The sequence below is a fragment of the Cervus elaphus genome, chromosome 30, assembly GCF_910594005.1.
Source record: "Cervus elaphus chromosome 30, mCerEla1.1, whole genome shotgun sequence".
Taxonomy (NCBI): domain Eukaryota; kingdom Metazoa; phylum Chordata; class Mammalia; order Artiodactyla; family Cervidae; genus Cervus; species Cervus elaphus.
The window spans coordinates 68,454,638-68,481,662 of record NC_057844.1 but is presented as its reverse complement, the minus strand read 5'-3'; the positions used below and the strand labels follow the sequence as shown (position 1 = coordinate 68,481,662).

The following is a 27,025-nucleotide window of genomic DNA, read 5'->3' as shown; positions in this document are numbered from 1 at the left end:
CTTTCATGTTTCTGTGATTTGAAAGTTTTAAAACAGAAAATTGGGACCTTGAACCTAGACAGCCTAGGCATAAGTCCTGCCTGGTCTGCCAAGTGGGCAATTTCCTAAGCTTAATCTATCTTAGCTTCCTAAACTCTAAATAAGACTATAATATTGTAATGAAGTGTCTTCCTCCTAACATTGTTATAGTGTGAGTCAGTATGTATAGAATCTACAACAGAGGTTGATATGAAGAGATCAACAGATATTGCCTGTTGTTAATAATGCTGTCAGCTATCCTCTCTTCATGTTCTCACTTTATTCTTCTCCCTGCATGTTTCAATACTGAGATTTTATTACACACACATTGGTGGTTTGCTTTTTACCTTCTTTATAAGAAGATAAACTCCAAAAGGATAGAGGCTTTGTCTCTTGTAATTGTGATAGCCCCAGAACCTGCAATACTGCCTATCCAAAAAAGTCTCAATACACATTTGTTGGAAGTATGAATGAAGCGACAAGTGCATCTTATCTTGTGACATAATCTGTTTCTATAAGATAGGAAATAAATCCATAGATAATTTTATATAATACTATTTTCTCATTAAATATTATTGTAAAGGAAATATATTCCTTATAACAACAATTAACTGGCCCCAAGATATCATAATATCTAACTTTAAACTATGGAAACCTTTTTTTTTTAAGTGGTAATTTAAGAAAAACAGAGAAAACAACACCATTTGAAATTACATATCTTGTATAGAATAGTTCAGATCATTTTTGAGCTTGGGAAAATAATAAGATACAGTGAAACTGAAAATAAAAAGCTGAACTTATAAGACCCCTCAGTTCTATCATCATGAAAGTGAAAGTGAAGTTGCTCAGTCCTGTCCAACTCTTTGCGACCCCGTGGACTGTAGCCCACCAGGCTTCTCCGTCCATGAGACTCTCCAGGCAAGAATACTGGAATGGGTTGCCAGTTCCTTCTCCAGGGGATCTTCCCGACCCAGGGATCGAACCCAGGTCTCCCGCATTGCAGGCAGACGCTTTAATCTCTGAGCCACCAGGGAAGCCCTCTATCATCATAAACACTTTCAAATAACCTACTAAATATACCATCTTTCTCAACCAGGTGCCAATGTCCCTTACAGAAGGTTAACACAGATGTAAGATGGTTTCCACATTTTGTGAAACCTCCTTACTTTTCAAAATGAAAGGCTGGTGTGGGCTGGAAAGAGACAGTGAAATGCAATCAACAAATGGGGAAGAGCTATTACCAGAGCAGAGCCAGCAGTAAATGAAGTAAAGGGGGAGCTTGTTCACCTAAATACAAGGCCCTGGGAAATGGGCTTGTGACCTGTCACCACAGCAAGGACTGAACCACGTGCACAAGTTGCTGATGCCCAGATTTCTGTATCTTGGCTTCCTGTGCGATGAGACATACGTGTATTTTAACAGAGATACTATCAATGGTTCACATAACTGAATGTTTTCTGCACAGTTTTGACATGACATATTATATTCTCAATTGTAAACTCCTGGATCAAAGCTGTTTGTTTGTTTTCATTTATTTTTATTAGTTGGAGGCTAATTACTTTACAATATTGTATTGGGTTTTATCATACATTGACATGAATCATCCATGGATTTACATGTATTCCCCATCCCGATCCTCCCTCCCACCTCCCTCTCTACCCAATTCCTCTGGGTCTTCCCAGTGCACCAGGCCTGAGCACTTGTCTCATGCATCCAACCTGGGCTGGTGATCTGTTTCACTATAGACAATATACATGTTTGGATGCTGTTCTCTCAAAACATCCCACCTTCGCCTTCTCCCACAGAGTTCAAAAGTCTGTTCTGTACATCTGTGTCTCTTTTTCTGTTTTGCATGTGGAGCCCATTATACAGAGTGTTTGGTTTTTTAAGTGGGAGCAACACACTGCTGATTCATTTTCAGAGTATTATCTACTGTGCTCTCTCAACCTTTGAGTGATAAAGTGCTTCATCTTTAAGCACTACTCGATATATTTGTAGAGCTGCTGTTGTTTTTTTAGGTGCTCTATTTGGCACTAACTTCTAATGAACACTCTTCAGTTTACGGTAAGTTGGCTATTTTTCAGAAAATGAAAAACATACTTTTAACATATTTTGAAAAATAACCAATATGAGAGGGACAGCATCCATAGGGCTATCTCCCTTATGGATGTCCATCTCTGACAAGAGAGAATGAGGAGGCAGAAATAGAGGACATTAAAAAAATTTAAAAAGCATCTTTTCCTTTAGTTAAAGTTCTTAAAGAGTAAAATGAGTGCCCTCTTACTCCCAGGTCAACTCTATTCGTTTTGATTGACAATTTCACTTTGCTTTATTTATAAACCAGTGACTGGGGTTTCTAATCCACCTAAAAACTGACCTCATTGCTTAGACTGAGAAATCATCCCATTATGGTGTTCCTCTAGGAATTACTTCTTTATGAGATTTATATGTTTTTCAGTGAAGATTGGTAAACAATATATACAAAGGACATAAAGAAATAATTCCCAAAGGAACACAATGATGGGATGATTTCTCACTTTAAGATTTATCACTAAAGTAATAGGGTTAATTTCAGAAGCAATGCATGGAATCCATACTCTTCACTTTGTGACATAAACTCATATTTATTTATATTTATGGAAAGTTCCAAATGTAGTCTGAATAAATGTAGATCTTTAGAATTGAGAGGCTACTAAATTTTATTTTAGCTGTAGCTCCTTCAGGCGAATTAACAAGTTAGGGCCAAGTTCTAAGAGAGTTTTTAATCAGGATTTGTCTCCAACTAACATTTCTTTTCTGTCCAGGGAATAATGTTTTCTAAAATTTTAAAGTAATTTTTCATTCTGAGAGTCTCTGAAGAGAGATCTCAAGCTCAGAAATAAATAGGAAAATACCAGGGCTTCCAGTTTAAAATGTGTCCCAATTTCGCCAGTAAATGCCTCCTACGACCTCGAGAGCAGTGTATCATCCTACCTTTATTTACACTCAGTGGTTTACAGCTCTCTCCACCTCTTTTCCTCTAGAATTTCACTGTAGAAAGACTTACAAACTTAAATGAAATCAGAGGCCCACTGTTTTCCAAGCAGGAAAAAGTGAGGTAACCAGCCTGATTTAGGAAAATAAAATTCCCACAATTGCTGGAAAGCAGGGTAGGTGTGTAAAGACTCAGTGCTGACAACCTTCAGAAACCAGAATTACTGGCAGGAAATTTTCTGACCTCCAAATCTGCCAACTCATAGTCAAAGGCCCTCTATGAATTACACATCTCAGTGCTATCCCTGGAAAAGTGATACCAAAAGATAAAAAACACTGATTCAAAACAACAATGTGAGCAATTGCTTTCTGGTATTTTTGACCAAAAAAAAAAAAATTAAGAAATAAGATACAATTCTCTAAAATGAGAGCAAGTAAATATTCAGTGCCTATTTGTGCAACACATACTTTTTCAAGGCAAAATACCTGGCTAGGTATTTTCTATGAGAGCCTAGAAGTCTGCCTATTATTTAGAAGTCTAGATAGAGTTTCTGCCATCACTACCTTAGAATCAATTTGCAAAACTAGGGAAAATGCACAAAAAAATTAATATTAAAATTAAAAAAAAAAAAAACAAGAGCATCTTAACAGTCAAAATCCTTGTCATGCAAGACTGAGGAGGTTCAAAGTAGTGGGCCAAAGAGAAACATGGCACAAATAACAGAAAATCCTCTAGAAATGAACTTAGTACAAAGACTCAGATAAAGCTCCAGAGTTCTGTTACCAGCATATGCTCTGCAGCATTGAACGATGCAACTTCTAATAAATAGTTATCACTTTTCAAATGTAAAATATACCTTTAATAAACTCTTTCTTATGAAATTTCACACCATGTTACTGGCATGATCTCATTTATTTTTCTGTTAATAATGAAAAACAACTGATATCTCCACATAGTAGATACTTCCTAAGATCAAAGGAATAAAATGAATGTTGCAAATTAAGGTAATTAATTCACTAGGTCACTAGTAGAATTTGGACACATAATTTTACCTTCTAGTTTAGTGTTCTACTAAGGGCAAAAAGGTAATATATCTAGTTGCTTTGGGTTCTAGGGGAAAAGATAAAATGGAAACATGATGTGTTATACTGTTGTTTTTCATATTCACTCATTTCATCATACATACATTTTAAGTACATCCATGCCATCAATGTTCTCCTAGGAGGTAAATGAAGTCAATTAAATTGCTAAGCTCACTTAATTACCTACAATGCTATTAAATGTACATGCACAGTAGATATTGATGCTAAGTTTATCATATTTAATAAATTACCTCTTTTAAGACATTCCACAGTTCCTCATCTGTATGCTTATTAAAGGGATCCAGATTTATCCTCATTGTTCCAGTGAATACAATAGGGTCCTAAATACAACAAAATAGGGAATGTTATTATCGCAGTCTCTTTTCATTTAATTCCAATTTTTAGAGAACAGATTTAAAATAAAAAAAAAAAAGTTTATCACAATCATTAATAATAAGGTTGCAAATCAGTTCAGTTCAGTTCAATCACTCAGTCATGTCCAATTCTTTTGACCCCATGGACTCAGCACACCAGGCTTCCCTGTCCTTCACCAACTCCTGTAGCTTGCTCAAACTCATGTCCATCAAGTCAGTGATGCCATCCAACTATCTCATCCTCTGTTGTCCCCTTCTCTTCCCACCTTCAATCTTTCCCAGCATCAGGGTCTTTTCAAATGAGTCAGTTCTTCACATCAGGTGGCCAAAGTATTGGAGTTTCAGCCTCAGCATCAGTCCTTCCAATGATTACTCAGGACTGATTTCCTTTAGGATGGCCTGGGTGGATCTCCTTGCAGTCCAAGGGACTCTCAAGAGTCTTCTCCAACACCACAGTTCAAAAGCATAATTTCTTTTGTGTTCAGCTTTCTTTATATTCCAAATTTCGCATCCATACATAACTACTGGAAAAATCATAGCTTTGACGAAACGGACCTTTCTCGGCAAAGTCATGTCTCCGCTTTTAAATATGCTGTCTAGGTTGGTCATAGCTTTCTTCCAAGGAGTGAGTGTCTTTTAATTTCATGGCTGCAGTCACCATCTGCAGTGATTTTGGAGCCCCCAAAAATAAAGTCTCTCACTGTTTCCATTGTTTCCCCATCTATTTTGCCATGAAGTGATAGGATTGGATGCCGTGATCTTAGCTTTCTGAATGTTGAGTTTTAAGCCAGCTTTTTCACTCTTCTCTTTCACTTTCATCAAGAGGCGCATTAGTTCTTCTTTGCTTTCTGCCATAAGGGTGGTGTCATCTTAATATCTGAGGTTACTGATATTTCTCCCAGCAATCTTGATTGCAGCTTGTGCTTCTTCCAGCCCAGCACTTTGCATAATGTACTCTGCATATAAGTTAAATAAGCAGGGTGACAATATGTAACCTTGACATACTCCTTTCCTGATTTGGAACCAATCTGTTGTTCTATGTCCAGTTCTAACTGTTGCTTCTTGACCTGCATACAGATTTCTCAGGAAGCAGGTAAGGTGGTCTGGTATTCCCATTTCTTTAAGAATTATCCAGAGTTTATTGTGATCCACACAATGAAAGGCTTTGGCATAGTCAATAAAGCAGAAGTAGATGTTTTTCTGGAACTCTCTTGCTTTTTCAATGATCCAACAGATGTTGGCAATTTGATCTCTGGTTCCTCTGCCTTTTCTAAATCCAGCTTGAACATCTAAAAGTTCACAGTTCACTTACTGTCAAAGCCTGGCTTGGAGAATTTTGAGCATTACTTTGCTAGTGTGTGAGATCAGTGCAATTGTGTGGTAGTATGAACATTCTTTGGCATTGCCTTTCTTTGGGATTTGAATGAAAACTGACCTTTTCCAGTCCTGTGGTCACTACTGAGTTTTCCAAATTCGTTGGCATATTGAGTGCAGCACCTTAAGAGCATCATCTTTTAGAATTTGAAATAGCTCAACTGGAATTCCATCCATCACCTCCACTAGCTTCATTCATAGTGATGCTTCCTAAGGTCCACTGAACTTCACATTCCACTGTTTTCCTCTATTTCTTTGCACTCATCACTGAAGAAGGCTTTCTTATCTCTCCTTGCTGAGACTGAGCAACTAAAACTAAAAATTAAATTTAATCATTTCCCATTGCAATAAGGGTACCCACTTACATCTTTACTGCCAGTTTAAAAGGTTATATTGGGAGATTATGCATGTTCATTTAGCTGTAGTAGATGGAAGAACATAGTTTCATAAATAAGTGTATTTCCCTTTGTTTGACATGCTAAATATATATTTCAAAATCAGTAAAATTTTCATCAAATCTTGTTGAATAAAATGAATTATCTATTAAAACATGAATTGTAGAACTGACTGTAAAACCGCTCACAGTAGACACATATGCAAGGGCAGATAAGGATCAAAGTAATAACAACAGATATTATTATTGAAATGGCACCCCACTCCAGTATTCTACCTGGAGAATCCCATGGATGGAGGAGCCTGGTAGGCTACAGTCCACGGGGTTGCAAAGAGTCAGAAACAACTGAGCGACTTCACTTTTCACTTTCACCCACCTCTAAGCAATGAAGTAAATAAACTTATCTTATAAATAAGCATTATAAAGATGTGTACAGGCAGAACACTTCAGTGTAGAGATTTACAGTAGAACATAAAAACTTCTTATAAATATACACTAAATTTATTGGCCTAAGTATATTCTTTCTGAAGGTACACAATTAAATCTCATTTAATAAGAATTAGACAGAGTTAGAGGAGCCTGGTGTGCTACAGTCCATGAGGTCACAAAGTGTTGGACATAACAACTGAACAACAACAATAAGAGTTAGCTGGCCAGCAGAGTCAGGAAAACAAATGCTTTTAGTTAATATAGCATTTTAAATGGAGTACTAGCTTCAAACCTGTTTTTCATCATGGTATAAAGTTGAAACTTTAAAAATGTAACCCTTCATACCATATTTAGTAGTAATTTTTCCCTTGTTACTACTGTAAGTTCATGTTAGACATGTGACACAAAATTGGCCACTCTGAATCAGAGCATTTAGTGTAGCAAATTGATAATCCCTCAACACAACTGCAAGCCTGAAACCTCAGTCTTACTGGCCCTTTTTATATGCTCCTGAAAGATAATACTCTCACTATCTTACAAAGAAGCCCTGCCCACTAACCTGATGCTTAAAACAGCCTGGGACCCAGACAAAAATCATACAAGTGGTTACAAATGGGACAGATACAGAACAACAGTTTTAATGATTTCAGTCCCAAACCAGGAAACTTGCCCTCCACTAATGTTTATGAAGCATAACTATAGCTGCTGCTTCCTTGAGTCCTAAAAACTCTGTCCTCATTTCTAATCTGAGAACCTTTAAGGTGCAGTTCATCTCCCTGTGTCAAGAATAAGGACCCAGAGTTGTTTTAAATCTTAATTTGCTTTCTTTCTTTTTTTTTTTTTTTTTGTAATCCTGTAGCCTCTAAACGAGTTCAATCCCTGGCTCAGGAAGACCCCCTGGAGGAGGAAATGGCACTCCAGTATTCTTGCCTGGAGAATCCCATGGAAAGAGGAGCCTGGCAGGCTACAGTCCATGGAGTCACAAAGAGTCAGACGCAACTGAAGAGACTTAGCAGCAGCAACCTCTAAATGAACTGATCATCATCCATACTCAGAAGAAAGAATATTGTTTGCCAGCAAAAGAAATGAATATAAGTCCTGTAAAGTTCTTTTGGTAGCTCCAGGGAGCAGTTCAAAGGGATTTAACAAAGACTTCTGACAGCATTGGTCTGGAGTCCAGTTGTATTTGTTTACTAGTAATACAGCATTCACCTCTTCTGAGTTTTGTTCTCAATAAAGAAAAAAGGGGAAAGAAAGACAGGTAATTTGGGATGTCTTAGAGAGAGACAGCTCTGGTTTACTTCTTTTAACCTACTGCAGAAAACTCGGGAAATAGAAATACCAAAAGAGCAGTGGGCCATTTAAAAAGATACCTAACTTTTGCCTTGATTTTTCAAAAACCTATTACATATAAAAATGAATCCGTTTAATCATAATAAATAGATCTGTGCTAATCTGTGCCAACCCTTGGTCTGCAATCATAAACACTCAATTTGCAAGGAATCTCTCTTCAACTGAAAACATTTTCTTTGTGCTAACAGCATAACGGTCTCTAGGTGCAGAGAGTCATCCAAAGAAGTTTTGAAATCCACTTTTTCAGATTCTTTTAGATAAGCAGCTACTACTTGAATGTAATCACTCCATTGTGTTCTTTCTGGGGAACATAACTACTTCACATCATGAGTATAAAGGACACATACACTTCAGCTCCCTGTTGTTTAAGGAAAGTACCTTGGAAGTGATTTCAGTTTTTACTTATTCCTGAAATTTTGAACATAAATTGAGGAGTACTTTCTTAAAAATATAGAATTTGTTTCTGAAAGCTTCCTGCCACCCCCCATGACTCTAGGATTGGTGCTCTATGACACCATTTCCCTGCCTATGGTTCCTATGCAGGTCCTTGGTGCTATCACATCTCCCCCAGTTCTGACTTGCTCGTGGTGGGCTCAACAGTGATGGGGATAACCTTAGCGGGTAGAGAGACACAGAGAGAGAGAGAGAGAGAGAGAGAGAGGGAGAGAGAGATGATACCAGAAGCTTGCTGCTGTGCCCAGGATCACAGGGAGGAGGGAGCCAGGGAAGATGGTTGGGCCTGACTCACCTAGGTGGGGCAACTCAAACAAATAGCCTTGGGCTCTGCCCCTGCAGAGTCTCCTCTCAGCTTCCTAGGTTTCCTAAATCAGGGTGTTGAGACACAAGCATCACTGCTTCCTACTCCTTTGAGGAAGGGGGATGTAAGCTTTCTGCACTCTGACAAGTAACTTTAAGTAATCAAGTCAACAGACTTTCTCCATCTCTGTAGTCAGCAAGACATTGTAAAGAGAAAGGACTCTTGGCTGGGAAGGGCTGAGATTTTTAGTATCTTCTGACATTTACTAGCCCATGACACATAAGTGAATAAACTTGTTTCTAAACTGATACTGTTCAAGTGAAGGATATAGCACTTCCTGTTTTGATCTATACTTATTCACTTTTGTTACATTTTAGAGAATCACCAAAATATTTCCTGAAAATTATACTTCTTTAAGAAGCAGAACAAAGGAAAACAGAATCAGAGACCAAGAAGAAATGGTCAATTCAACTTTCCACCATCACAGCAGCCAGATACTGGTTTTATATGTAGCATTCCACACACAGACCTATTAAGGCCTCACAATAGCTCAAGGAGTTGGTACTTGTTAGCTGCCTTGTAAGGGAGAGAAAATTGAGGTGCACAGAGATGGAATTCCATATCCCATATTCTTCCTCACTATTCTCTACTTCTTGCCTGTTTGTTGCTGTTGTTGTTCAGTCACTAAGGTGTGTCTGACTCTTTGCAACCCTATAGACTGCAGCACACCAGGCTTCCAAGTCCTTCACCATCTCCCAGAGTTTGCTCAAACTCATGTCCATTGGGTCAATGATGCCGTCCAACCATCTCATCCTCTGTCACTCCCTTCTTCTCCTTCCTGTAATCTTTCCCAGCATCAGGTCTTTTCTAAAGAGCCAATTCTTCACATCAAGTGGCCAAAGTATTGGAGCTTCAATTTTGACGTCGGTCTTTCCAAAGAATATTCAGAGTTGATTTCCTTTAGGATTGACTGGCTTGATCTCCTTGTTGTTGAAGAGACTCTCAAACATCTTCTCCAACACCACAGTTTGAAAGCATCAAATCTTTGTCACTCATCCTTCTTTATGGTCCAACTCTCACATCCGTGCATGACTACTAGAAAAACCATAGCTTTGTCTATACAGACCTTTGTTAGCAAAGTGATGTCTCTGCTTCTTAATACGCTGTCTGGGTTTGTCATAGCTTTTCTTCCAAGGAGCAAGTGTCTTTTAATTTCATGGCTGCAGCCACCATCTGCAATGATTTTGATGAAAAGGACATCTTTTTTTTGGTGTTAGTTCTAGAAGGTCTTGTAGGTCTTCATAGAACCATTCAACTTCACCTTCTTCAGCATTAGTTGTTGGGGCATAGACTTGGATTACTGTGATGTAGAATGGTTTGCCTTGGAAACAAACCAAGCTCATTCTGTCATTTTTGAGATTGCACCCAAGTACTGCATTTCAGACTCTTTTGTTGATTATGAGGGCTACTCCATTTCTTCTAAAAGATTCTTGCCCACAGTAGTAGATATAATGGTCATCTGAATTGAATTCACCTATCCCCATCTATTTTAGTTCACTGATTTGTAAAATGTTGATGTTCACTCTTGCCATCTCCTATTTGACCACTCCAATTTACCTTGATTCATGAACCTAACATTCCAGCTTCCTATGCAATACTGTTCTTTACAGCATCAGACTTTACTTTTACCACCAGACACATCCACAACTGGGTGTTGCTTCCACACTGGTTCAGCCTCTTTATTCCTTCTGGAGCTATTTCTTCACTCTTCTCCAGTAGCATATTGGAAACCTACTCACCTGAGGGGTTCATCTTTCAGTGTCATATCTTTTTACCTTTTCATACTGTTCATTGGGTTCTCAACGCAAGAATGCTGAAGTGATTTGCTTGACTCATTAAAATCTTTTATTAATCACTCATTTATTAAAGTCTCCCCAAAGCATCCATCCATACACTCTGTAGTTCTTAAAGCCCCACAGTTTCACAAAAAGCCCTGCAGAGAGATAATCACCTTTAAAAGGTTAATTTTATTTCCCATAGCAAAATTTCATCAGTAAGACACAATCTGTGTTTCCCTATAGAATCCTCTCCAGTGCTAAATCATTTATCATATTGTTCTCAGAATTGTATGTTATCAGTGGATAAGATTGTGGCATCTGGCAAAATTTTGAGTCTAGAAATCTATCTGGTTAAGTTATTAAATCACATACACACAAACCAAAAGAACAAACAATAAAACCTGGTTTCTGATTAAAGTATCTGTTGAAAACATCTGCTGTTAAAAATATGCTCTACTGAGGGGGAAAATATTAACCCTTTCGTTCATTTTTTAAATCAATCAAATTAAAAGCAATTAAACTTAGATACTGGATGAAAAGAACATGTGAGAATGTTCTGATGTACATACTTGAGGTATGATTGACATTTTCTTCCTTAAATCATGAAGTCCAATTTCGGTTGTCAAGATCTTATCAATCCAAACTCTACCTTCAGGCTCTGACAATCTAAAGAGGGCAGCAATGAAAGAACTTTTTCCAGCTCCTGTTCTTCCCACGATGCCAACCTGTGAAGAGAGCCAGGGGGGATTAAGAACTAACAATACGCAACAAACCTGGGAGAAACGCTGGTGGTTGAAGATGAATTTTAAAAGCTCTATATTGAATATAGTCTATACATTTCTCAACCATGGCACTATTGACATTTTTGTTTAAACACTTCATTGTGGGGTGGGAGGCTGTCCTGTGTACTGTAGGATGTTTAGCAGTAGCCATGAACTCCACCTACTAGAGGCCAGAAGCACCCCTAAACTGTCAACCAAAAATGTCAGACATTGACAAATGTCTTTGGGTTGAGAATCCCTGGTCCAAAGAAGAGTTAAAAATAAAGAATCAATCTACTAGCAACAAAAATTCAGAAGTTGCCTAAGTGTTCCATAAGAAATAATTCTTTAGATTTATTTCTACTGTCTGCATATTTTGAACCTTGAGAATTTTGTGGATAATCTCATAGAGATATCAACATATCAAATAAGAACTGTTACATATAAATAAGTATACATTTTCCCAAAGTTCTATTATTTAAAAGGGCTTATTCTCTGGGCTTCCCAGGTAGCGCTGGTGGTAAAGAACCTGCTTGCCAATGCAGGAGACGTCAACCACACAGGTTCATTCCCTAGGTTGGAAAGATTCTCTGGCATAGGAAATGGCAACCCACTCTAGTATTCTTGCCTGGAGAGTCCCGTGGACAGAGGAGAATGGCAGGCTAAAGTCCATAGGGTTGCAAAGAGTCAGACACAACTGAGCGACTGAGCACACACACATTCTCTGGTAGAGAAACTAAACCACTTCAAGGTATTAAATGCCTTGGTTATGTTCTGTCTTGAAAGGAATCATTTTAAAGTTGCAAAATACTCACCTCGGTGTCTTAAGAGACAGTAGCCAGTAGGCAAAACACATATAATAAAATCAACAACAACACAAACAACATTTGCTATTTATATGGAACCTTTCATCTGAACAGTTCAAAAGGCATTTTACAAACCAATTAATACTTATAGTTAAACCTTGGAAAGATATATGTCAAGTATCAGTCTGGTTATTTAAAACCAAGGCAGAAAGAAATTAGGTAAATTAAAAATAAGATCAAAGAATCACAGTAATGCAGGTAAAATGCTGGCTAGGAATGAAACTGTATTATAAAAGTTGGCTTTTCACTGTGTGCTATAATATGTATGCAGAACACTATATAAAGTAGCCTAGACATGGAAACAAACTAAATGTCCATTAACAGAGGAATGGATAAAGGTGTGATACATATATAAAGGGAATACTACTCAGCCATAAAAAGTCATGAAATGTTACCATTTGCAGCAACATGGATGGACCTAGAGATTATACTAAGTGAAGTAAATCAGTCAAAGGCAAAGAAAATATCATGTTATCACTTACATGTGGAATCTTAAAAAAAAATTATACCAATGAACTTATTTACAAAACAGAAACAGACTCACAGACATAGAAAACAAATTTATGGTTACCAAAGGGGAAAATGGTGGGGGAATAAATTAGGAATTTTGGAGTAGCATATATACACTACTTCTGGAGGAGGGCATGGAAACCCACTCTAGTATTCCTGCCTGGAGAATCCCCATGGACAGAGGAGCCTGGCAGGCTACAGACCATGGGGTCGCAAAGAGTTGGACATGACTGAGCGACTAAGCATAGCATAGCACACAGACATTACCATATATAAAATAAAAAGGGCCCTACCCTATAGCTTCCCTGGTAGTTCAGATGGTAAAGGATCTGCCTGCAATGTGGGAGACCCAGGTTCAATCCCTGGGTCAGGAAGATCCCCTGGAGAAGGAAATGGCAACCCACTCCAGTACCCTTGCCTGGAAAAATCCCATGGATGGTGGACCCTGGTGGGCTACAGTCCATGGGGTCACAAAGAATAGGACACAACTGAGTGACTTCACTTCACCATATAGCACAAGGAACTATACTCAGTGTTTTGTAATAACCTATATGGAAAAAGAATCTGTACATCTGAATCACTTTGCTGTACACCTGAAAGTAACACAGCATTGTAAATCAACTATACTTCAATAAAGATAAATAAAAGCATGTATGCAGAAACTGGCTTTTTTATAGCAATGAGCTCGCATAACTGCAGATTCCCTAGTGAAAGCTTCTCAAAAGATGATTTCACCTCTATTTAGGAATTTGGAATTGATGGTGGGCATAAGACATGCTTTCAATCATTTGTAAGTTAATTCAGTCAGTAAATTTTAAAATCCACAGCTTTAAAGAGAGAAGAATAAAATCTTTCTGAGCACGGATTATATTCTGGGAACCTTACATATTTTCTCATTTAAATACCTTCAAAGTTCCAAAGTTTATTCTGTAAGATCAATAATGGCACTTCAAAAAGGAAATTATCTTTACAGAGATTACATGTAAGAAAAGTAGCTTTAGTTGATTAATCTTTGTAGCCAGTTTTCTATCTTAATTTATTTAACACTGACGGGTCATTTTCTGCATATAGGCAGGTTCTTCAGCACACATGCATAGCTCATATATTCTGTGTACAGACTGATCTGGGCAACATGGCAGGTTCAGTTCCAGACCACCGCAATAAAATAAGTATTACAATAAAACAAGTCACACTTTTTTAGTTTCCCCATTCATATAAAAGTTATGTGTATGCTATACTATATTCTGTTATGTGAGCAATAGTGTTGCATTTTTAAAAAACAGTATTAGTATCTTAATTTAAAAAAAAAAACTTTATTGTTTAAAAATGCTAACTATCAACTGAGTTCTGGCAAATTATAGCAGTAACATCAAAGATCATTGATCACAGATCATAACAAATATAATAATAGGAAGTTTGAAATATTGTGAGAGTTACCAAAATGTGACCCAGAGACATGAAGTAAGCAAATTCTGTAGGGAAAATGGTACTGATCCACATGTTTGAGGCAGGGCTGCCACAAATGTTCAATGTGCAAAAAATGCAGTATCAGTGAAGCACAATAAAACCAGGTATGCCTGTATTTCTGGGTGTTTTCGTATGTGAATCAAAACGCATCAGGACATAGGTTAGAACAGTGTTGTAAGAAAGTCTGTGAACAGGACTATGAACTACAAACTCCAAAAAGGAAAGAAAAAGGCAACTCAAAGAAAATCTGGCCCGGGCTTTTCTACAATTCAGTTTTCAAAGCTATGTCTGGAAGTCTTTTCCAGGTCACCAAAGGGTTGTGCTAAGTACCTGTGGGGAATGTCACCAATATCAGAAATTTCACATTCCTAAATCCAAAAGTACTTGGAAACAATCTTACCTCAGCTTTACAACTTCTCCCTTCTGTTTTTCCAACCAGGCCAGGGTTGGTCTCTGACAACCACACCAACTTGATGACACTTGCCCCGGTGCCCCCGGATCTATCTCCATACTGATACGTTGAACTCCACATGATTAACATCAAATACCCCCACAAAACAGCCACTTCTTCTGACTTTCCTACTTTAATCTCATTACTTCTTTCCCAGGCTCAACTGTCCCCTTTATTTCCAGCTTTCCCTGATTCCAGCATGGTACCAAGGCCTATAGATTCTATACCTGCAATGTTTCATGACTCAATCCCTTATTTTAATGTCCATAATCATTATGTGAGTAACAGGCTGTGGTAGCTTTTAAAAAACCAAACAAATCTTTCATTAATCATAATCAGTGCAAATAAATCTAGAAAGTAAATAAATACTAGTCATCACCCTGCCCTCCAATAAATCCATTCCTAAGATATTGATATATTTTCTTTCTGGATGTGTGTGTGTCTATGTGTGTGTATGTTGAATACAAAAACTCATTTAAACAAAATAAGATATGAACATATTGCAATTTGTTTTCATTTAATATTCACTAAAATATTTATTTTAATGACTATATAATATTATAGTATGTGCGATAATTTATTTAATAAACCCCTTATTGGTGGATATTTAGCCAGTCTCTAATATTTTCTATTATAAATAACTGTGTGTTAAATATCCTTGAAGTAAAATCTTTGCAAACAACTGTCATTATTTTCTTAAGATAAGTTCTCATATGTGGAATTGCCAAGAAACAGGTATGGACATTTTTAAAGTAGACTCTTAAGTACTGCAAAACTACCTCCAGAAATATGATAGCAATTTCTACTCTCAGCTGTTTCCCTGCACATTCACAAACCCATGTGTTATAACTTTGTTTTAATTTACATCAGTTTGATTTCAAAAAGTGGAATCTCGTTCCCAGAACATCTTCCTGGAGGCACAAGAGTTCCTGGCTTCCTGCATCTCACGTCTGCCCAGTCTGGTGCACGTTCTCTCACTTCTCAGATTAACCTCATGAAGGCTGGTTCTGTGCCCATCACTCCACCCCAGGATATCTGACCTTTCCATCCTTCATGTCCATGAGTCAGTTTCCTTGGGGTCAGTAGGTAGTTATGGAGTTGAACATTAAAGTGTGTTATACATCTTATAGTTCACTTAACTTAACATCAGGTGCCTAGGTCTTCATTCACAGAATCAGAGCATCGTGCTTTGCTTATGCTAGCCCCACTTCCTGGAATGACTTTCACATACATTTCCACCTGCTAGAATTCTAACCACAAGTCACTAAAGCCTCTCTTTAGTCACTAAATCCTGTGTAATTCCTTGGAAATGCTGTACTTGTCCCCTCATGGGGGCTTGTTTCAACCCTAACATGTTATACCATCTTTTAATAAACTTCCATAAAAGTTCTTACAAAGTTAATACAGCATTTTTCTTGTTCTTTAATTGGACTATATATGTGTTGACAGTAGGATCTGCATTGGATTTGCCTTTGTATTATTTGTGTTACCCATGGTATCCTGTGCAAAAGAGGCTTCTGTAGGAAGCTGAGGTTTTTAACTCAGGCTGGAGAAATGTATGAAAGATCTATTACTATATTGTTTAAGAATATGATAAACTGGACAGAGAGAAAGACACAGCAGATGGATTCTATAGCCATAAATACATTGCAAATGGCTAAACTTCTCATTTTCATGAGATAGACAGTTTGTAAGTGAACAAAGTATAAGTGATTAAGGTCATTTTACACCTTATGAAAATGACAGCTATCTTTGTCCAAGCATGTACTGCATGCTGCTCTCCATGTGGGTGTTTTATGTATCTTATGTTGTTTAAGTTGTACAACTACCTTAGAGATTAGGTCCTGTCACCCCCATTTTTCAAAAGAGAAGATCAAAGCTTAGTTAGATTAACTAGTCTGCCTGAATTAATAAAGCTTTTAAGTGCCAGGATGGTACTTATCCCACATCTGTCAGGTTCTTTTCCATTCTGCTAATGGCCTCTTTATCACCTGGTTGGCCTGACTCCCTATTATGTTCCTCTGGCTAACTAGAACAGAGAAAGTGGGGAGAGGTGTAGCTACAGTTAAAGGAACAGACCTAACATGGAGATTCTATGGCCAGAGAGTTTAAGCAAGACGTGGATATGGGTGAGTATAAAGTAGTGGGTGGGACAAGAAGGACAAAATCTCAATGAAGAGCATGACAGAGATCAGGCGGGCAGGCTGACAGCAGGAAAAACCAGCACCTACAGGTGGGCTGGGGAGGAACCCTGCAGCTAAATGGGACACCAGGTTCCCCAGGAAACAGGCAAACAGACCTCAGGCACTGCTTGGGGCAGCAAGACTCATTTTTTACCCCATCAGGTGGTGAAAGAGCTGCACCTACACTGTTGTGCAGGGCTCTCTCTGACTCCAGGTCCAGGCAGGGCTGAGCCTGTGGGAAATCCCTCCAGTCCCTGCAGGAGGCTGGTGTGGAGAATGCTGTAGCAGGATGAAAACTGCCTGTGATGAAGATAGACTCACTGAAAAGATGCAAAGAAATGCAGTGGAATCCCACAGTCTTAGATTATAATGTAAAGGCATGATTTGCAGAATATAAATATGAATCTGTAGGGTGGTAAGTGACACAGCACTTTCTAGAGTCTCATGCTCAGACATACGAGGGGTTTGGGTGATTCATGAGCTTGATTTCAAACTGTCAAAGAACATTTCATGGAAATCATGGGTTATGAGTCATCAAACACTGTCTATGGGAGAGAAGGGACTTTACTAGGAGGTCTTGTTCAAATGTGATGCTGAGTCAAGAAGTCTGGATAAGAATGGGATTCTTCATCTCTAAGAAGCTTCAGTAGATGCAGGTGCTATTGACCCTGGCACCACAGTCTGAGTCATAAGGAATTAGGAAGCTGGTAGAGAAAGTGGGACAATTTGGGAGTAGGGGGAGGGGTTGCTGAGGAAATATATAAACAAGAAGAAAATGTAGGAAACTAACATATTTGCACATTATATCAAGGTCTAGTAAACATCTATAAAAATATATTATCCAAGTAATAACTCCGAGCAAGAAAAAAATAAGTCATAAAGGAAAACACCAATACAGTATATTAACACATATATACGGAATTTAGAAAGATGGTAACGATGACCCTATATGCGAGACAGCAAAAGAGACACAGATGTAAAGAACAGACTTTTGGACTCTGTGGGAGAAGGCAAGGGTGGGATGATTTGAGAGAATAACATTGAAACATTTGTATTACCATATGTGAAATAGATCGCCAGTCCAGGTTTGGTGCATGAGACAGGGCGTTCAGGGCTGGTGCACTGGGATGACCCTGAGGGATGGGATGGGGAGGGAGGTGGGAGGGGGGTTCAGGATGGGGAACACATATACACCCATGGCTGATTCATGTCAATGTATGGTAAAAACCACTACAATATTGTAAAGTAATTAGCCTCCAATTAAAATAAATAAATTTTTTAAAAAGAATATATATATATATACACATATATAGAAAACAAACCAAAATCAATCTACCTCTAGAGCTGAAAAATGGCCCAGGACTCTCTAAAATAATCAAATAAACCATCAAATCATCTAAATGAAAAGCTCAATCCACATTCAGAATCTGCACAGGAAGCCTAGGGTGCTATTTACCTCATTTTGGGTTTTTATTTTTGCTTGCTATTTCTTCTATAAATTAGAAACCAGCATAGTACCTATTAATTTTTCCCATTTACTCTAACTTCCAGGAATTGGGACAGCAGAGGAAATGAGGGAAAGAGAATAAAGCCCCACTTCAAATGGTCTGGGTCACTCCCATGTTCCCAGCAACCTCTGTCAATCAAATCCAACACAAAAGGGTGTCCAGGAGTGACAGAAGGCTGGGACAGGTGAGCAGGAGAGAAAACCTGAGGATGTACACAGATGGAGTGAAATCACTTGATGAACTTGCAGCCCGGTTATAATCTTTAAATACAGAAATGAAGCTAACAGTGATATTGTGAGTGGACCATGACACAAATCAAAAGTCATGTAATTGCAGTTATTAATTCAGTCTCCAGATTCAATCATCCCTCAAACATTTTAGAAGCTCAGCTAGTCCTATGATTTGAGAGTTTTAAGATATAAAAATACAAATATGTTATGTTCCTAAGATATAGACAATTCATATTTTATGTCCTTGGGGGAAATTTAAGACAGGAGCAAATTCACAGAATTATGTTTACAGTGAGAAATCTGATGGACATACTTAACTGCTAGTAAGCAAACATCACCTATAGTGATTTTAAGAACAGGATTGCATCATGAGGTACAGTTACTATTTTCCCAACCTACACTGAAACTGGAAATACTTAGGAGCAAGCTTTTGCCATGTGACTAACTGAAGCTGCTCTCTGGACTGTAGCCTGCCAGGTTCCTCTGTCCATGGGAATTCTCCAGGCAAGAATAGTGGAGTAGGTTGCCATGCCCTCCTCCAAGCCCTGGATATCATTTGGGCATAAACTTAACATTCTTTCATGTCACAAGAGCCTCCCAGCTGGCACTAGAGGTAAAGAATCCGCCTGCCCATGCAAGTAGAGGCAAGAGAGCTGTGTTCAATCCCTGGATCGGGAAGCTCCCCGGAGAAGGAAATGGCAATCCATTCTAGTATTCTTGCTTGGAAAATCCCATGGCCAGGAGAGCCTGGAGGGCTGCAGTCCATAGCATCACAGAGAGTCACAAGGGTACCATTCATTAAATATGGCTACAGCCCACTAGGTGGGTCTGAGTTTTAAAGAGCAGTTCCTAAAGTATTTAACACATCTAGAAAACTGGTTACTTACAAGGAGTTGCCTTGTGTGTGTGTGGGTTACTGGTTGCACTTCTCCATGCATTACTCACTCAACCTCACGGCCAGCAGTTCCTCAGCACTCTCTCTGTGCCCTGCAGAACACTTTCTGGGGAACAGAGCTCAAAATAAGACATTCCCTGATCTTTAGAAGCCTTAGGGTACTCTGAGACACAGACTCAGAGTTACAAAACATGTCAAGATGCTCTGTTTTATTTTAATTGTGGTAAAATACATATAACATACACTTTGCCAATTTAACTATATTTAAATTGACAGTTTAGTTTTAAGTTTTCATATTGTTGTGCCACAAACCTCCAGAATATTTCTTGCCATTTATTCTTTGTCTTGTAGAACTTAAATTCTATACTCATTAAACAATAACTCCCTACTTTCCATCCCTCTGTCCTTGGTAACCATCATTCTACTTTCTGTCTTTAGGAATTTGACTACTCTAGGAACCCCACACAAGTGGAATTATATAGTATTTGTTTCTTGTGTGTCTGGCATATTTCATTTGGTATGATGTACTCAAGGTTTATCCATGGGTCAGAAATTCCTTCCTTTTTAAGGCTGAATAATATTACATTGTAAGGATCAGGGAACATCTTCTTTTTAGCTCTGTTCTCCAGAAAATAGCATTCTGCAGGGTACATAGAGGGTGCTGAGGGTCTGCTGGCTGGGACAGTGGGTGAATAACATTTTATTTACCCATTCACCTCTTAGTGAATACTTGGGTAGCTTCCTGCTTTTGGGTACAATGACTAATGCTGCTATAAGCACAGGTGTACGATAAATGCTATCTTAAGGGTATACAAAATTAGAAGGAATTGGGAAGCAGATGCATTAGAATTAACTCAGAAAATGAGGAGGCCTTAACCTCAAGATGACCGAGGGGAAGGCTCTCTGAAGTAGAGAGGGCAGTGTGTGCACACTGGAAGCGGGGAGGATGTGTGACTTTAGGAGAATCTACACACAACCTGAGTCTTGGGGAGTGTGTGAACATGAGGACTTGAGGCTGGAGAGGTAGGTGGGGAAGAGATGCCTACTGCCTTGTCTGTTCTGGTTTAGTCTCTTCTTCAAGACTCTGCCCTGGTCCAAGCTGAGAGCCTCAAGCTGCATGGGAAAGGAACATCACTTGCAGACATGGGTGCTGACAGGACCAGGTCACAAGCCTTTCTGCCATCTTCCACCTGGAATCTTCCCTGCTCCCCTCAGTTTCCTTTCATCAACTCTGAGTGAGTCTCCAAACTCTGCCACCATGGAGGGATCTGGTTTTTCACTGTTGACTGAATCATGATTCTGGGCTCTTCTCTGGTGGCTCTGAGCTGGCCACACAACCCCTGCTAGAATGGATCTAGGACTGCCCTGTGATTCCAGCAGCAGCCCACCCAGTCCAATAAGGATCAGATCTGTGCTTCAGAAAGAAGCAGTCTGTTGGGGCAGGGCAGGAGTATGACAGTCGAGTGTGGGTTAATGAAGGACAAGTCTACAGGAAGGGTCAAAGGACAGAGGAGGAGGCTATAGCTGAAGGGCATCATAGGAAGAAGAGAAGATTTCAGAAATACAAAGAAGAATGGATGGGAAAAAAAAGGAGATATTGGAGAGCTAGAGATGGTGAGTCAAAGCTGACCTCTCAGAATCCACATGAATAATCAGGTGTCAATATAGTGCCCTGGATCAGGCTAAGTTACAGTTCAGGAGCCCAGGACCCACCAACCAACATGAGGGGGTTCACAACACAGGGAAAGAAATACTGGGATCCCCATCTCCTGGTCAGTTATCAAGAGAGATTCACCTGTGATGTCACTGATCTAATCTGCATCCATGAAGAACAAAGAGTCCCCCCAACACACACAAGAAAGTCAACAGCAGATGTGGCACTAAATCTTCAGCTGAATTTTAAAGAGGCAAATGGCTTAAACAAACCTTTTCTCCTGGTTTAATGTCTGTTGTCAGGTCCTTCAATACCAGAGGCCCATCTGAGCTGTACCTGAAATTCACATTACTCAAGGCAATCATTCCTTCGTTGGGCCAGTCTGGTGGTGGACGAAACTCAAGTTCCCAGGGTGCTTCTTGCTCAAGCTCTGTATATTCTATCACCCTTTCTACTGAAATCATCTGAAACATATATGACATCATGTGGGTTAGGAACAGAGGGTTTTATTTATGGATGTTCAGAGACTATAAATAAGGCGTTCTGTTTTTATATCTTTATATCTGCTCTTTATGTGGTTAAGAATATTCCAGGTCTTAGCATCTGCGAAGGACTGAAGTAAGAGTGTGATGACTCCTTTGAGGATTTGCAAACTTATTCATCATCCTGTAACAGTTTCACTTAGGGCTGCTTCCTTCAGCATTATATTAAAACTGAAAGAATTAGATAAGTGAATGCAAAGATTTTATTTATTCACTTTCCACATCTGAATAAAAAGAGTTTTGTCAAAGAAAAGAATACTTATGAACACTAATCAGTGGTTATAAAAGGGCCACGTGTTATAGAGGAGTAGAACTGGATGGTCATCAAACCTCATTTTAATAATTTCTCACTTTCTACTCTATTAGAAGAGAGAAATGCAAATATTGCATTTTTATTCTTTTTCTCTCTTTGGGACAATATGCAATACTCAAAGGAGAATATAATTTAAATACTGAACAAGGCCTCCTAAACAAAAATAACTTGACATCTTTGGTAGCATATTCAGAGAGGTGGCTTATTCCACCAAAAAGGAGGGATACCAGCAAATTCAGGGGTTTAACACATACAAGAATAAATGCCAAAATGAGGCGGAGACAGATATCTATCAATTAAACAAAGAACTACAAAATATTGAATTCTTCTTTTACCAAGAATGAGGAATTACCAGTTAAGAAACAATGATAACCAACCTCCCCCCAAACTGGTTTATATTCTCTCCAAGATTTCAGAACCTCCCTCCTACAGAGACATTTATTACATGTGAAGACAGTTTGTGATGAATAAAAACCTGCTGACATGGCACACATAAGACTGAGAAAAAGATGTACTTTTTTACATTAGCTTTAAACAGATGGAAGAGGATATAAAAAACTCTGTGAGCTAGATGTAAAAACAAGTTTTAATATTTTACATAAGAATTCCTTTTATACATTTTAATGGCAAGTAGTAGTACAAGGTTAAGAATGTTAATATAAACATCACCATATTCTCAACTTCAACACTTAGCCTGATGCACCATGGGAACACCAAGATGTTGAGAGCATAGGACAGTATCAGGCCAACCTGCCCGACATTCAAAGCTAAATGAGGAAGAAGAGGGGGGAGAAAAGTCAGTCATGTTTTTGAGCTTGAGGCCAGTTCCTTCTATCACTTTATTAAGATAACTCCTTTATAATATTTAAATCATTTACATATAATGACAATATTACTTATACATTTACTATCATTTGATTGAGTCCACAATATAATTAAAACCTCCCTCCCAAAAAATTAAAACCACTATGAACTCAGAAAGACTATTAAATGAACTTAATCTCAACATTGTCAATATACAGTAGACAATGAGGAATAATTTTATTATTAAGACTTTTGTCATTGTGGTTTCAAGAACAATCAAGCAATTTCACTTTCTATGTCCAATGCAGCCATAGTTGGAAACCATGAAAAACAAGGCAATGGTTTCTAAAAGCCAGTGCTTTTAAAACTCAAATACAATTCTCATTGTTCCATATTAAAGACTGTGATTCAATATTGCTCTTATAGAATATTTAGGGCTGGTAAATTCATGTCATAAACACCAACACCTGCTCATCTGGTACCCACACAGCAGTGAGGATGGTGTCCTTTGCTACAGAGAACCTTTCTCATCCCAGTGCACCAAGCACCTACAACCAAGAGACCCCAGTAGCCCTAGAGCCAAAATCTAAAGTCCTAACTTGGACAAAAAACTTTATGGCAAATTTGGTTCTCTCCATCCAACTACTAAGCACTACCAGGAAAATTTCTAAGGTCAGCTTGTTATCGGTGAGTAGACATCAACTCATTCGAAGAAAGATAAAAGAATAAAAGGTCCCATCAAGACCCAAATGACCTCTCTACATGGACCACACTGTGGAATCACATGCTGCAAATGCTTTAAAACAATTCATTAGACCCAAACTGTACTTGTTAGACAAGGTGGCAAGAGTTTAATATAATAACTGTAAATACAGCTATAAATTTTAACCATACCATAAATAGTTATTTACACCCATACTTACTTTGTGCAAGAAGCAGGGACCCAAAGTCAACAAAATAGACGAAGATAAAATAGATGATATCCAGACGCAAAGAGAACCATCGGGTTATACTCAAAAGCAAGAACCAGGCCTCTGGATTTGTGAACCATAATAAGCATAATGAATAAGTTAGAAAAACCATGTTAACTGCTTTGAACAAGAAAGACCATTTTGCTCAGTTGAGCTACAGAAGATTTTTACACAAAGTAGGATGGCAAAGTTATACACCCAAGGAACAAGAAGGTTCCAAAAAGCTGTTTTGATACCAGATAACATGGGACACAGAAGAATGAAGCCAGGGGCTCTGTGAAACTATATTCAATAGCTTGTAATAATTTATGATGGAAAATTATCTGAAAAAAATACACATATAAAACAATCATTTTGCTGTATGTCTGAAACTAATGTACTACTGTTTATCAACTGTACTTCAATAAGAAAAAAAATCAACTCACAAGTTATAAACAGTAATATGATCACAATGGAGAAAATGGAAAAATGGTCTCATTGGTGCATTTCCTACAGTGCTAGGCCTCGACGTGAGGCTCATCCTCTCTCAGGGCCAACTGTTCCCAGCTTTCTGACAACAGAAAGCACAGCTCACACTGTTTCCAGCACCTCCACACTTACTACAGGGCCCTGCACAGTGTTTATTCTCAGGAGCCAGTGTCTATACAACCATGAGCTAACTGGATCTGCATGTGACTTTCAAAATGCCATTTTATCTTTAAGATACAATAAAGACTGGACAGATGGGCCAGGATTTTACAGATTTAGAGGGAATTCTGAAATTTCTACCTAGGGAAAAATACTACCAATACTCAGAATAATATTAACCAAGTAAATTAAAAATCTGTTAATTAGATAATGATTTACCTAAATCAAATCTGCTGCCCTGCATACTCTGAAAAGAGAGTTGACAAACTATAGCCTGTGGGCCAAGAATGGCCATCACCTGTTTTGTAAATAAAGTTTTATTGGAACACATGTGCTTTTGCTGATGTATTATCTTTGCCTGTTTTTGTGCTACAACAGCAAAGTTGATAAGTTACAACAGAAATAGAATGGCACACAAAGTCTAAAATATTTACTATCTGTTGTTTGAAAAAAAAAAAAAAGCATACTGACTCCTGTCCTAAAGGGACAGAAAGCCATAGGACACCATGACGGAAGGACAATGGAAGTCGGCCTGGGGAGAAGAGGGAAGAGGGGAGCACAGACAGGGTGCTGAGAGGATGGGGTGGGGGAGGCAGGTGTGCAGAGGGGGACATGGGGCAGCACAGAGAGAGGTGCGGGCCAGCAAGACCACCTGAGAGGGGGGGTCAGGCCTCAGACGACAGCACATCCCATCCTTTGAAATCATCTCCAGAAACTCACAGACCTGAATGCAAGTCCTGGTGTGAGTCGAACAGTTCCTGAAATCTCTGCTCAGCTTTGTATGCCCGGATGGTCCAGAGTCCTTGGAGAGAAGATGCTAAGTGGGAAAACACTGGGCTCCGTGCTGGGGAAGCAGAGACAGACACACGACAGAGAAAGTCAGGGAGGCTGGATGCAAAGAAACCCATTGTCTCCTGTGTGCTGTGTTTGCACGTTCTGCCAAACAGCACACTGGAATTCCTGGTTGGGCTGCCTGAGGGAGAAGGGATGACGCCCTTTCTGGAGAGAATTCTCCATGTGCCGCTCAAACTCCTGCTCACGTCAAGCTTCACCTTAACAACCTAGAAATGAAAGATTCTCTTTGAATCTATCTTTGTGCGTGCATGTTAAGTCTTTTCAATTGTGTCTGACTCTTCACAACGCTATGGACTTGCCCACCAGGCTCCTCTGTACATGGGATTCTCCAGGCAAGAATACTGGAGTGGGTTTCCATACCCTCTTCCAGGGGGTCTTCCCAACCCATGAATGGAACCCGTGTCTCTTGTGGCTCCTGCATTGCAGGCTGATTCTTTACCGCTGAGCCACCAGGGAAGCCTGAATCTATCTTTAACCAAATTCAAATCTGACCTAGATTTAGATACTGAAACTCTTTACTAGCTCGTTCATCACAATCCTCAAACATGGCCTCTCTCCAAATTCTTCCTTGACATCTCTCTAGGTGGAAGCTGTTCACAAACTTTTGATTCAATAGCATTTTCCTTGACTGCACTGGGTCTTCACTGTGGCACACAGGTTCTTCATTGCAGCATGCAAGCTTTCTTTAGTTGCAGTGCATGGGCTTCCATTATTTTAGATCACAGGCTCTAGAGCTCATGGGCTCAGTAGTTGCAGCACGTGGGCTCTCTAGTTGTGGCACACAGGATTAGTTGCCCTATGACATGCAGCATCCTAGTTCACCAATCAGGGATCAAGCCTAAGTTCCCTGCATTGGAAGGCAGATTCTTAACCACTGGACGAGCAGGGTAGTCCCAATTCAATAGCATTTTTAAATTTAATTCTCTTTGAGAGTTCCTACCACACTGAATTTTGGTGAGCTATCTGTGTGCTGTCTCCAACTTAGATGAGTAACCTAAGAGCCAGGATAGAGTCAGTACATCCCTTACACTGAACCAGAGCCAGACATAGGACAGGAGCAAGATGAGTAAGAGGAGCAGACATCTGCCATCTCCTCCATCCTGGGATTCTTCCTGCACCTGCACCAGGAGTCTCTGCGTGGGTCACAGAGCACCTGGTACTGCACTGCCCCTGTGCCTACAGGACTTCTTAGCCGGGTGTCTCTGAATGGTCTTGACTTCTGCTCTGGGAATGTAATCCAGGTTTTTAAAACTACCTGCTCAATGCTTTTTCTGGCATTTGGAGGTCACTGTGGCATGAGACACTCACATGACCTTGTAAAACCTAACTGTGCCCTTAGTGATCATTCTCTTTGAGTGACTTCATGTGGGTTTGAGGTCTGGTGTCGCTTCACTGACCATTCATTTCCTGCCATCTTCTCTAAGAGGACATTGACCACAAGCACCAGGGTTAGGTACCTGCCCATCAGGGAATAGGTGGGCTGCATGCTGCCAGGCAGGGAGGACCCTTATGGTTCTCATTTCCACCATGAATAGGGCTGTAACCTGCTGCTGTCAGAGGCAGATAGTGAGCCTGTGACCTCTGTCTGGGGTGAGTGATAACTTGTGCTGTATCAGCAGGAAATGCTGACATCACTCTGTTACTTGTACATCTCCTAGAAAACACCTGTTAGTAAAATCTGGGCATTTAGGGGAAGTTAAGGTCACTTATCGGAGAAGGCAATGGCACCCCCCAGTACTCTTGCCTGGAAAATCCCATGGACAGAGGAACCTGGTAGGCTGCAGTCCATGGGGTC

At 39.3% G+C, this 27,025-nt stretch overlaps 1 protein-coding gene across 1 annotated transcript in view; it reads right to left on the bottom strand.

The window, feature by feature from the left end:
- The window catches only part of LOC122687097 (ATP-binding cassette sub-family C member 4-like), a 330,146-nt gene that overhangs the window by 29,841 nt on the left and 273,280 nt on the right, over nucleotides 1-27,025 (bottom strand). Inside the window, exons 22-27 of the mRNA XM_043892537.1 lie at nucleotides 25,100-25,219; nucleotides 23,701-23,811; nucleotides 22,643-22,740; nucleotides 21,391-21,582; nucleotides 11,163-11,318; nucleotides 4,326-4,415 (exon numbers count right to left, since the gene is read on the bottom strand). Coding sequence (XP_043748472.1) covers nucleotides 4,326-4,415; nucleotides 11,163-11,318; nucleotides 21,391-21,582; nucleotides 22,643-22,740; nucleotides 23,701-23,811; nucleotides 25,100-25,219 — 767 coding nt within the window. The remainder of the gene's footprint in view (nucleotides 1-4,325; nucleotides 4,416-11,162; nucleotides 11,319-21,390; nucleotides 21,583-22,642; nucleotides 22,741-23,700; nucleotides 23,812-25,099; nucleotides 25,220-27,025) is intronic.